Source organism: Macrotis lagotis, chromosome X, assembly GCF_037893015.1.
Source record: "Macrotis lagotis isolate mMagLag1 chromosome X, bilby.v1.9.chrom.fasta, whole genome shotgun sequence".
Classification (NCBI taxonomy): Eukaryota; Metazoa; Chordata; class Mammalia; order Peramelemorphia; family Peramelidae; genus Macrotis; species Macrotis lagotis.
The window spans coordinates 649,934,752-649,948,013 of NC_133666.1; the positions used below are offsets into that span (position 1 = coordinate 649,934,752).

Genomic DNA, 13,262 nt, shown 5'->3' on the forward strand with positions numbered 1-13,262 from the left:
TTTTAAAAGACTAGTAGAGTTCTGTATAAGCAAAGACATGGTGTTTTATTTGCAGGTGGTAAAAAGAAAAGAGGATCAAGGAGAATGTTTGAAAAAAAGCAGTTAATTTGAGTGGTTTCAGGTTCAGTCAGAAGTTGCTTTTGATTTTTTTTTCCAGTTTTATGATTTCTTAGAATTTGCTTCCAGTTAATGTATTTGGGGGTAATTATGAGTAAAAGTCAAACTAGAAACACACCATGCTTTTCTGATGCTTTTCATGAACCCCTGATTGGCAGTGATTTTCAGAAACTTGAAACTCAGTCATCTGTGTAGTATGTTTTGAATGACTTGTAATTGAGAACAAAAGTCACATCTGTAAATGGGTTATTTTAAGTCGACTCTGGGCGGTTACATGTGTTCAGTGAGTAGTATATCAACAGCAACTCTAGTGAAATACTGGGTGTATAAATGAGATAGATTCAAAATTTTAGTTTTGGAGAAGGAAACAGATGTAGGCCATCTTAGAACTAGAAATTCTTTTTCATGGGAAGTAAATGATAGAACTAGGTCTAGATCCCAGGTATCTTGTATTGTCATAGGGCAGGATTCTTTGTTTTATATTCTGTTGCCTCCTAGCTCAACTATGTTTCTTGATAACAGAATAGCTGATTATTTGGTTTCAAGTCCCCCTGACATTCAGTAAATATTCTTTAGGGCAGTGTATCATTATTTGTAGGATTAAGTTCATAGGCACTCCTTTGGCTACCTTTGTTTAAAAACAAACAAAATAAAGCTAAAAAACCCCACTACCATTAATATCCCAAATTAAAATAGTATGTTTAACTTTTGCTTTTAGGTAAGACAAGAAGAGATTTTAGTGACTTTTTTCTCCTCAGGGGCAAATGATCTTTTCTTAATTTATTGTTCTAAGAGTATAATGATGATTTTACAGTGGAAAGCCAGTAGCTAAAGAGAAGGACCAATTCTCTATCTTCCTTATAGTCTGGAATGTGCTAGATGTAATTACTTGTCAACAGCATTACATATGGCCTTTCCATCTCCAAGTCATATTGCTCCTGAAACTCATCATTCATTCATGAAGCATTTATTAAGGATCCACTATCCACTAAGTTCTGGATGAGATGTGAAAATGAGAGGAATATAAGCATCTAAAAGGGGTGAGGAGAAGAAATTGTGGGTGCTCTGGGAGTACAAAGGAAAGAGATGTCTTTTCTGGCTTTGGAAAGGAGAACAGGGAAAAATTCATGGAAGAGACAGGCAGTATGTGAGAGGACCTCCAAAGGAATAGGTAATATGTTAAGATTCTAAGCCAGGGTACTGTTAAAAAACAACCTAAGTAAAGAACACAAAAGTGGAAATCCAGGGCCAAGGCAGTGGCTCCAACAACATTTCTCTTGTGATTTTAGTAAAGCTTAATAATTTATGTAAGTATTATGAAGTTTAAAAAATTGTAAATATTAATGAGAAATGAAATGACTTTTTGTAATCATTCTTATGGATTGAATAATTTAGTCATAAAGTCAGGTGGCTGGTTGACAGAGTGCATAAAGTGTTAGAGTTAGAAAGAATTCAGTTTGAATTTTGACTCTTATACTTTGTAGCTGTGTGACCTTGGGCAAGTCATCACATATCTCTTAGCTACAATTTCCTTATTATAAAATGGGGAATGGTAATAGCAGCTCCCAACAGAGTTTTTGTGAGGGTTGAATGAGACAGTATGTGTAAAACAGTTTGAAAACCTTAAGGTGCTGAATTATAAATGCTAATTATTATTAAAGTTCATCTCAGTTTATGATGATAATGATGGTTTAACCAAGGATTTTTTGGTTAACCTAAGTAAAGGTCACATAGTGCCACTTTCCGAGTGACTGACACTTCTCCCCTTCCCTTTCCAAACAGCACATCACAATTCCCCGGCCTGGTTATCCAACAGAAGTACGAACTTTCACATTTTATCTTTCAAATATTGGCAGGGATAGCCCCCAAGGGAGCTTTGATTGTATCCAGCAGTATGTGTCCAGGTGAGTGATGTTATGAAATAATTTGTGTTAATGCAGATATGCATTGACATGATGTTACCTGTCCTTTTAAAAGTTGTGTCTCTGTATATAGTTAAACCAGATTTTGTTTTTAAAACATATGCTTCAGGGTCACAGAATCACAGAATTTTAGAGGTAAAAGCAACTTTGGAATATCAGATCTTGGAGACCATGTGGTCCTCTCATTTTTACAGATGAAAAAATTAGGGCCTAGAGAGAGGATTAAGTTCATTTGCCCAAAGCCAGTGGGGGTCAGTAGTATTGCTGACACTAGAACCCAGGTCTCCTAGAGCTGTCTAGTCAGAGGGTATATGTAGTCAGGAATGGTTTCCAGTATGCTAGAATGGGGTAACATGCTGGAGACTGACCTTAATAGACTTTTTGGCCTATTTGAAATGAATTTGTAGAGAGAAGACGTTTGAGGGCAAGTGTCAGCTTCCAGAAAATAATCAAGATTTGGAGTTTTTCCACAGGTTTCCTGCTCTTAATTGCTAATAAAATGGAGCACTCAGTTTCTTATTTGTATTTCAGCAATGGAAATGTCCACTTGGACTGTCTGGGCAGTATACAGGACAAGATTACTGTGTGTGCCACTGATGATTCTTACCAAAAAGCCCGGCAGAGTATGGCCCAAGCTGAGGAGGAGACCCGCAGCCGCAGTGCCATTGTCATTAAACCAGGAGTTCGTTATGTCGGTAAGAAGTCGTGATCATCTGAGGACTACATATTGATTCATCAGATGTTAAATGATAATCTTAATAGAAGCTATTTCTGTATTCCTTTAAAGTTTACAAAGTTCTTTCCATTTTAACAGCCTTGTGAGATAGATAGTAGTATTATGATCCCAAATTTATTAGCAAGTAAACCAAGATTTATACAATTAACATTTTTCAATTTGTATTTTCCTTTTTTTTTTCCCAAGGCAATGGGATTAAGTGACTTTCCCAAGATCTCACAGCTAGGTAATTATTAAGTGTCTGAGGCCATATCAGAATTCAGGTCCCCCTAACTCCAGGACACCAGTGTGTCACCTAGCTGCCCCCGAATTTGTATTTTTGACTTGTTCTCCTTGCCTGCATCTTTGAAAGGCAGGTGATCTTGATTCTGAAAGATTGTCTAAGCACATGTTCTTGCAACTCCTTCCAACCTGAAATGACTGATCAGTATAATATAGCAATCACAATGCATTGAGAAGGCATTAGAGAGAAAGGATCATTACCAAAGATGACTTGGTGATGAGAAAACCATAGGTGATGTTGTTTATAATGGATTGCTAATCCAAAGAGTTGATAATGGATTTTCTTGAGTTCAACAGTCAAAGAAGAGTTATGAAATAGATCTGTTTTAATGAGGAAGTAGTCATACTGATGAGATTACAGTTTCTGGTAATACACACTCTGTTGCATTCTTGGTTACATATTGTTACATAAAGCAATATATTATCACGTTTAAATAAGGGTAAATTAGGGACGGCTAGGTGGTGCAGTGGATAGAGCAACAGCCCTGGAGTCAGGAGTACCTGAGTTCAAATCCAGCCTCAGGCAAGCCACTAAACCCCATTGCCTTGCAAGACATCAAATAGATAAATAAATAAATGAGTGAGTGAACGAACAAACAGTGAGTGAATGAATCTAAATTGTCTATAACCCTTATTGTTAAGGACTTTTTCTAGTAATTGAAATAAAACATTTACAGAGATTAATATAGTTTAAACTATGCTTTTCATGTATAAGAATAAAAAAATCTATAAGATCAGGTGATGAACAATAACAGCCAGGGATGTCAAGAAAAAAATCATGGGGAGGTAGGGGAGGGAGTAGGCTTCAGATGTTTCCATAGAAAGTGTTCCAGGTGTGAGAGCAAGATGTTCAGAAAAGGTGAGTCATGTTTTACTTGGAGTAAAGTGCTTGAACAGAGGAGTGGTAAGAGAGAAACTAGAAAGGGAGCTTAGAGTCAGATCAGAGAAAGTCTTCTAGCCTCTGGCTCAGTCAGTGATAGAGAATCATTGAAAGGTTTTAAGAGGACGTTGGTCAGCGCTTCACAGTGTATTGCTTGTGGTGGAAAATTCATTTGGTGTCAGTGAAGAATGAATTGGAGGGAGAAAAAATGGAGGTAGAGGTGGGCTGGTAAGCTATTATAGTTGTCCAGACAAAGATCTATACTGCAGGTGTTGATGGGAATAGAAAACAGAGTAAAGGAATACTCAGGATGTTGTACTAGTCATTTCTTCTTATAAGTCGTTTTCTGAACATTTTTATCGTAGTTGATTTGAATGTTAGCTGTGGGGTTGACCAGATAGATACCTTACAGAGAATTGTTTTTCTTAAGAAGCTAACACTGTCTCCTGGGGAGATGGCACATGTACAAAGATATGGTGCGGTAGGTTTTGGTGGAATTCAAAAGAGGAAGATGATCACTATACTATCATAGTTAGGGAATCTTTGGTAGAGTTCATAAAATTAACTTGGTTGTACAGAAAGGGGGAGACCCTGGTAAAGGGGAGGGGTGAATGTGAGGTCATTGACATGACTGTTGGATGTGACATCAGAGAGCCCAAGTGTGAAACCCAACACCTCATCTGTAAATGGCAGGGTTTGACATGAAGGCCTTTAGGGTCCTTTTCTGACCTGTACTGAGGAAGCTATGATCCCCTGTCTTCTGAGAAGGGTGCTCACACTGCTTCTCTGCCACCTGCACCTTTCCTAGTACATCAGCCCAACTTGCTTGTTCCCTAGCTCTGGTTCAGCTGGGTCCTGTTAATCTTATGGGTTTTTTAAGGCACTTCATGAAATATTTAAAATGAAATTTTCATATATTTTAATTATTGGTGGTGAGGTGGGGAGAAATGTAGTATACAAAAGTGTAGAAGCCAAAACCATATAGTGAGAGGAACTGAAGTTCTGGTGTTATCTTTTTAAAAACTTTATACCCCTATTAACAGAATAAATTTTATAAATAAATCTGAAGAAGTTAAATGAAAGCTAGCTTGAGAGGTAGCAATTAAGGGAATCAGGAAGGGCTTGATGTAGCAGGTGGTACATGGGCTTCATGTTTAAGAAAGAACAGAATTCTGTTAGATGGGGATAAGGATTACTTCTAAGAGATAGCTAACGCAAACTCATAGAGACAGGAAAGAGTATGGTACCATAAGAGAGTGACATGGGCAGATTCGTCCTTCACAAAAATCCCTTTGACATCAGTGTATAAAATAGACTAAATTAGAGGAAACTAATTAGGAGGCCTTTGCAAGGTGGAGGATGTTTGAATAGAGGGAAGATGTTGTGTTTGAGATATGTTGAGATAGAAACAGCAAGATTTTGCAACAAAGGTGAGGGGTGAGGAAGTTTGAAGAGTCAAGGGAGACTGGAAAAGTGATGGAGCTTTTGACAGTAATAGGGAAGTTTAGAAGAGAGATAGGAAGAGAATATGGACATGTTGATTTGAGATGCCTTTAGACCATACCATTTGAAGTATTCAATAGACAAATTGGTATACTAGTGCTGAATATATAGATCTGTGGTGTTTTAAGGAAAAGCCGTTTTATTTGACAGTTAAGAGTTACCTTTGGCAGTTTCATTTGAGTAAAGTCTCAAGTCAGATAGCAGAAGATTGAGAAGTGAGAGGAAGAAGTGGAAGAATGAGTTTTGGCAGCTTTTTTGAGAGTTTGATTAAGGGAGAATAGATAGAAAATAAGAGTTTGAAGGAAATGTTGAGTCTGCTGAAAAATGTTTTGTAAGTTGGAGGATACTTGAGCATTTTTGAAAGCAGTAAAGAAACAAGTAATAGATATGAAATTAAAAATGAGAGGAGAGGAGTGGCTAAGTGGCACAGTGGATAGAGCACTGGCCCTGGAGTCAAGGAGTGCCTGAGTTCAAATTCTACCTCAGACACTTAATAATTACCTAGCTGTGTGGCCTCGGGCAAGCCACTTAACCCTGTTTGCCTTGCAAAAACCTGAAAAAAAAAACATTCAGAAAATGAGAGAAGAATGGGATGATTGGGTTTGCTATATGTTGGAGAAGATAGGATCAAGGACACATGTAGAAGAGATTGGCCTTGGCAAGAAAAATAACTACCTCTTTGTCAGTATGTTATTCCAAGAGTAAGTTAAATTGGAAAAAGGACAAAAATGACACTCATGACCTTAGATAGATATCTGTTGTGTAAAGTGTGGAAAATGAACAAAGTGAAGTAGAAATTATCAATCAGGCTATGAACCCAAGTCTTCTGAGTCTAGGGGTGGCAGTTTTGAGAATCAGATTAATTAATATGTTAGAGTAGCCCTATGTGTCAGAAAGATAGACACTGTGGGCAGCCAGAAATCAAGGTAAGATACATCATAGACTTTAGATGAATAGAAGGAATCTGTTCCTTATTCCTGGGAATGTTCAAGCAGAGAACTTTATGACAACTTGTTAGGATTATGAAATCTTGGCGTTGGGAAGAATCTCAGAGGTCAGATCCAGTAAAACCTCTTTCTGAGTATTAGGGCCTTCTGCAAAGTCCCTAACTAGTAATCCTTGAGCCTCTGTTTCAGTCAGTCAGCAAGCATTTATGTAGCACTTGTTATGTGTGAAGGAGACTCTGTGCTAAGATCTGGGAATACAAAGATCTCCAGGAATGAGGAAGTTGTAACTTTCCAAGGGAACGCATTTCACTTTGGAACAGTCAAAGCTAGTAGGATGTTTTTCCTCCCATTAGGCCATGTTTTTTTTTTTTTTTAGAGTTTAGTGTTGGCCACTGCTTCTGGAATCAGGGAATCAGATCTTAAATTCTTATCCACACGATTCAGATTTAGATTTCTTGAGGGAAGTTTGAGATTTCCTTGCCATATTGATCATACCCTCCTTTAGATGTGTTGTAGCAAGTTAATGTCCAACTTAAAATATGGCCCTGGTATATTCTGAAATATTCCAGATGTTATCTGATCAGGACAGAGGGCATATGATAAGATCTTGTGCTCTTTGTAATGCTTTTAACTCAAATGGCTGCTTTATCACACCAGTGATTCATGTTGACTTTGTTCATAAAATCCTTGGGTCTTTTTTCACATATTTCAGTTTTTTGATAGTGACACTCCATATCCTGTACTTGTGTAGTTGACTTTTGTGTACCCAAATTTTTTAATATTTATTGCTTTTATGTTTTATCAGATTGGATTTGGCCCATTGTTCTAGCCTATCTTTTTGGATCTAGCTCTGTCATTCAGTATGTTAGCTATTCCTCATATCTTACTCTTAATCTCCATTTAAGAATTATGCCAACCACACTTGTCTGTTGACCACTGGGCAGCTACTTCCATGAATTCACTGTCTTAGAGCCTCCCTCCTCTGGTACAGAATGGAACCTTTAGGCAGGAGTTAGGCTATATTACCATGAAGATAAATACTAATTTTTTAAAAACATTTTAATTGTCCTATTTTATTTTTAACCTCATCTTCTTTTTCAAATGTATCTTTCCTTGGTAGATGCCTTCTTGTCAGAGAAATCCCTTATTACAAAAAAATATCAAAGAGGGGAGGCAAAACTAACCTGTGCATCATCCATCTCTAACATTGTTCATGATACTTCCCATCTGTAGCCCTCCATGGCTACAAAGAAAGGAGAGATCATCACTGTCTCTGTTTTGTGGAGTCTTTTGGGGTCATTATAATGATAAAGTTTGTCAGGGTTGTTCTTTATCTTTATACTATTGTGGTCATAGATACTGTTTTACTAGTTCTTTTTACTCTACTTTGGGTCCATCCTCTTCTGTTTCTGTTTTCTTCACATTCATTGTCACTGGAATGTTCCATTGCATTCATGCTATCCCTTCTGATTCTAATATTGTACGATTTAGTCATTATTGAAGGGCAGTGTATTTTAGTGGAAAGAATGCTGACTGGGAGTTCTTTTACTCCTTAATAGTGCTCAGAGAGGTTTCATTTTAGTTGAGAAACATCTGTTTACTGCTGTGGTTTAAATTATGTCCGTCTCAGAAGAGGCTAACTCTATCTACCTTTTTTGAACAAGAAGGTAGAGCAAAAGAAGGAGGGGCCAGAAATCAATAGACTCCAGAACAGTGGGCCCTTTTCCCAGCCCCATATCTTTAGGGACTTTTCATATGTCAAGAAGAAAAACGTTTAACCAGGAAGGTCAAGTGTCTCAGATGTTTCTAAGCCAGCTGGTTTTTCTTCTCCCCAGTCACATGACCCATCTATATTTCCTTTGCTCCCAAAGGCCATGATGAACAGAGTGGTGAGTTGCTAAATGTGAAACTGACCCTGGCTCATTGTTTTCTAAGCCAAACAGTGGAAGCTGAGAAGTCAGATAGTAATCAGGAAGGAAATGCATTGATTTCCTGTATGTTGGAAACCTTTTTGCTACGTAGCTATTTCATGGTTAGAAAATGTGTCAATATGTTGGCAGAATTGTGAGAAAAGTGACTTCAGAAAGTAAGAATGGAGTATTGATTTCAAATGAAACATTTCTGAAGTACCTCAAAGTACTTTTTGCTCCCATAAGAATTCCATGAGGTCATCAAATATTATTATCCTTATTTTACAGAAAAGGGAATTTGGGAGGTAAGTGACTTGCCCAAGGTCACATGAATAGTAAGTATCATATCAAGGATTCACACCTGAGTCTCCTGTTTCCAAATTGTTCTCCTTGCCTATGGGCAAAAAAACAGAATGGGATAGTGGAGAAAGGCTTGAGCCAAGGAGTCTTGAAGACCTGGGCTCCCATCCATTCTGTAATTGTGAAAGGAAGGAAGAAAGGAATAAGCATGTGTTAAGTGCCTCCTCTGTTCTGGGCCTTTGTGTTGCACATTGGACAATGTCTGTTTTCTCATTTATAAAATGCAGAGAATTCCTGTTGTGTCTCACATAGGCATGATCATGTAATTAAAGCCTTTGAAAGCCTCAAAAGGCTGTAGAAAATGGTGGGAGAGAAGGGCAAGCTGTGATTTCATCTTTTTGGAAATTTCCCTACTGATAGACATCAGCAGCTTGTCTGAAATGGGATCTCTCTCCTTCAGCCTCTCCCTAACTACTTGCATCTTGCTCCCTACAGACTCACCTCTTTCTCCTCCATTCCTAAAAAACATCATTCCTCTCTGATGTTTCTGTCCTTTCCTTCTCATCTTTACTAGATGCCTCTACTTCCTTTCCTCTCACCCTCTTCTTAACTCACTTCCTTCTGACCTTATCTATTTAGCTGAAACTTCCTTCTCTACAATTACCAGGGATCTTTCAATTGCTAAATCTCATTTTCTTCCTCTTCTTTTTTAAAATCTTTTTTTGCAGCATTCCTTCCTCTTGATCATCTTCTCTCCTCTTTAAGCTTTCCTGACACTCCTTCTCCTATATATCTGACCATCCCTCAGTCACCTTGACTGGATCTTCATCCAAATCTTATCCACTTCCTGGGGGTGTCTTCCAAGGTTCTGTCATGGGCCCTCTTGTTCTAGTGCTTAATGAGCTTATCTTCATAGTTATCTCTACGTAGATGGTTCCTGGTCTTCTAGATCTTGCCCTAGTCTTTGTTCCATGTCAACACTACCTTTTTAACCTCTCCAACTCACTGTCCCAAGGGCATCAGAAACTTAACATGTCAAGGCAGCTAGGTGGTGCAGTGGATAGAGCACCAGCCTTGGAGTCAGGAGGACCTGAGTTCAAATGTGGCCTCAGACACTTAATAATTACCTAGCTGTGTGGCCTTGGGAAAACCACTTAACCCCATTTGCCTTGAAAAAGTCTAAAAAAAGAAACTTCACATGTCACTCATCAGCTAGAATTTACTAAATGCCTACTCTGTGCTAAGGACTGGGGAAACAGAAAGGCAGCAGTACATTTTCTTTTCTCAAAGAGCTCACATTCTAAAGAGAGACACATGGTTGGGGGGGAATTATACATAGGAGATATATATATATAGTAAATGGAAGATAATCATAGTGGGGAAGAGAGGACTAGCACTTGAGAGGCCAGTGAGACTGGGTAAGACTTCCTATAGAAAGGGGGATTTAAAATGAATCCTTATCCAGAACAGCAGAACTCATTTTCTTGAACTTGCCTGTTTCTGCCAAGGACACTACCATTTACCCAATTTGGAACATTGGTGTCATCCTCAATTCAGCATTTCTACACAACCACAACCCCAGGTTAGGTCCTTATTTCCAGACTGTTGTAGTAGCCTTCTGACAACACCTCGAATCCCTCCTCAAGCCAGGCTGTCCCTTTTCTTTTCATTCAGCTGCCAACATGATTTGACTAAAACAGGAATCTACTCACATCACCCTCTTCTCACCAACCTCAAGGAACTCCTCATTCTCTTCAAGATCAGAGCAGAGGGCTTCCTAGGAGAGATTTCCTCTGAAATGCAACTTAGTATTAAGGCTTATACTCTCCTTTGAGGAGAACAGTGCTTCATCTCATAGAAGCACAGGTTTCCAGGCCTCAGAAGGGACTTTCTTGGCCATCTAAAGGAGGACCCACTCCGGATACCCTTCCTGCCCAGTGGCTGTTCAGTCTCTCCTTTACCATTCCAGGGAGGAAAATTCACTTATTTGGGTCAGCTTGGAATGTTGGGGATGTCTGTCTTGACACTGAGCCCAGTTTGACATCTCTGCAACTTTTACCACTAGTTCTGGTTCTGCTTTCTGAGTCCAAATAAACAAGCTAATCACTTTCCCCATGATAACCTTTTGAATTCTTGGTCACTGCTTTCGCATCTGTGTCTTCTTGGGGCAGCCAGGTGATGTAGTGGATGGAGCCCTGGCCCCCCAGCCTCAAATACTTGATCCTTACTAGCTTTTTTGAACTTTCTTGGTTTTTAAAAAAAACTGGGATCCAAATTCAGTGTGGAAAGACTTTTTAAAAGAGATAAACATGGAATATTCATCAGGTGATAATTATTTATCATTTTAATTATCACAGGCCTGTGGTCTTCTTGGCTGATCCAGTGCCTCCTCAGCTCATCTAACTGCACTTGGGGCTTGTCCTGTACTGATTCTCTCTTTGGTGGTAATTTACCAGGGTCTGTCCAATATCCCTCAGGAAGTTCCTCTAGAGACTGTATCTTAAGTCATCTCTGCCACTTGTGTGGCAGCCCCACACAGTGGATTTGCCCACAAATGTGGAAGATTTGTCGAGGAACAAAGCAGCAGCTTGACAACAGGCTGCACTTATGGCGCCAGAATGCTGGCCTTTTGTGCTCAAATGGAATCTGCTGGTCATAGGAAAATGTTTATAGGTACATTGGAGTGGTCCCAGAGACCACTTAGCGGCACTGCTCTTTACTTCCTTCCTCCCTCATTGTCACCACACTGCCAAGGATAGGAGCTGCAGGTTTCTCTTGCCATGGGAACTCAGATTATATAAAGGACCTTAGGGAAAGAAGTCAAGTCATAAAGTAAGCTAATTCAGGCATCCCAGAATCTTGGGGAACAGCTTCACATGATTTCAGGGGAGCTTCTTGGGTGCTTTTATACATTCATTTGAAAATGAAAAGACAACCAAAAAACCTTCCACAGCATCTGAATGTATACTATGCTCACTTTTTAAAAACTTCTCTTAAGATTTCCCTTTCTGTTCCATGATTTTCTTTCTTGTCCCTTAGCCTTAATTCCTCATATATAAAATGACTAATATGTAAATATTTTAAACACAAAAGTCATATATATACAACTTTTACCAGACTGTTTGCCGCCAAAGGAGGGTGTGGGGAGTGGGAAGGGAGAATAGTTAAAAAAAAAATGTGTAATTTAAAAATATGCAATTGGATGAATATTGAAAATGTAATTGGAAAAATAAAATAAAATACCAATTAAAAAAAAAAAAGAAGATACCATTCAAAAGAAGATAGATATGAACGAACAAGGACCTTGGGGCTTCAAAAGAAAACTTAAAGGTTTCCTGCCCAAATCCTAGGTTTTACAGATTAAAAAACTGAGGCCCAGAACTGCTAAAAGACTTGCTTAAAGGTCAGACAGAGAAAGTTCAGACAGTGGATAGAGCCATAGGCCTGGAGTCTAGAAGACCCAAGTCCAAATCTTGTCTCAGTCACTTAAAGACTCTAAACAAATCACTAAACCTCTGGTTACCTCCATTTTCTCATCTATAAAATGGTGATAATAATAGTGCCTACCTCATAAGGATCAAAAGAGTTATGAGTAAAGCACTTTGCACAAGGCCTGACCCATAATGGAGACCCAATAAGAAGTGCTTATTTCCTACCATTCTCCCTTAACATGATCCACTGTATCTCATTGCCTCCTTATTTAAGTAGAATTGTTCACAACATTGTAGTTAACTGTTTAAAGTTGAAATGGCCTTCACTTCAAAACCACAACTTTGTTTAAACTCCATTGGAAGAAATCAAACCTGCCTAACTTCCATTGTTCTGAGTAGAGCAACATCTGTGGGAGCAGTGGTTTGGCTGAAATCAGCAGCTGGGGAACTTGGGAAACCCTTGAGTCTTCCTAGCAGTCATCTGGAATTGTTTGACACTTTTATTTACTCCTCTCTTTTCAAGAAAGAAATGCAATTTATCCCATAGGGCAGGTGTCAAGTTGTTAAGTAAAGGTGGAGTGGGGCAGCAATCTCTGCTCTTTAATGGTTTTTAGAAATTTCATCTTGTTCTGTCCACTAAACACTGACCACTGTGTAGTTCAGAGCTCGTGGCACTGATGGAGGGAGAGTGGAGTCTAAAAGACACTCGGACCTTGCCCTCCCTAAATTCACCATGAGATGCCCTCTTGCTCTGAGTTCAGATGAGGGAGAGGTCATTTCTTGTTAGGGAGATCTAGAAAACCTTTATTAGAGAAAGGAGTTGGGAAAAGGATGAGGGCAGACATAGATGGATTTTGGTTTGTTAATTGTCCAAAATGATTGGATTGTGGAGTTCACTAAATGGGGTAGTGGATATGTCCCTGAATCTGCGTTAGGAAGACCCAAGTTCAGATCTATCCTCAGACACTTAATTGCTTGTCTTGAACGTATCACTTAACTTCTGTCTGCTTTGGTCTTCTTAACCTGCAGAGTGAGAATCAGTAGCACCTACCTCCCAGGATGGTTATGAGGATCAAATTAGTTATCATATGTCAGGGTATCTTGTGGACCTTAGAAAGGTTAAGGGTCAGTTAGATGGTGCAGTGGATAGAGCACCGGCCCTTGAATCAGGAGGACCTGAGTTCAAATGTGACCTCAGACACATAATAATTACCTAACTGTGTGACCTTGGGCA

The 13,262-nt window shown here is 38.9% G+C and overlaps 1 protein-coding gene across 1 annotated transcript in view; it reads left to right on the forward strand.

Moving 5' to 3' along the window:
* The window catches only part of ELL (elongation factor for RNA polymerase II), a 142,998-nt gene that overhangs the window by 93,496 nt on the left and 36,240 nt on the right, over positions 1–13,262 (forward strand). The window contains exons 3-4 of the mRNA XM_074204751.1: positions 1,900–2,021; positions 2,571–2,734. Of these exons, the coding sequence (XP_074060852.1) occupies positions 1,900–2,021; positions 2,571–2,734 (286 nt within the window). The remainder of the gene's footprint in view (positions 1–1,899; positions 2,022–2,570; positions 2,735–13,262) is intronic.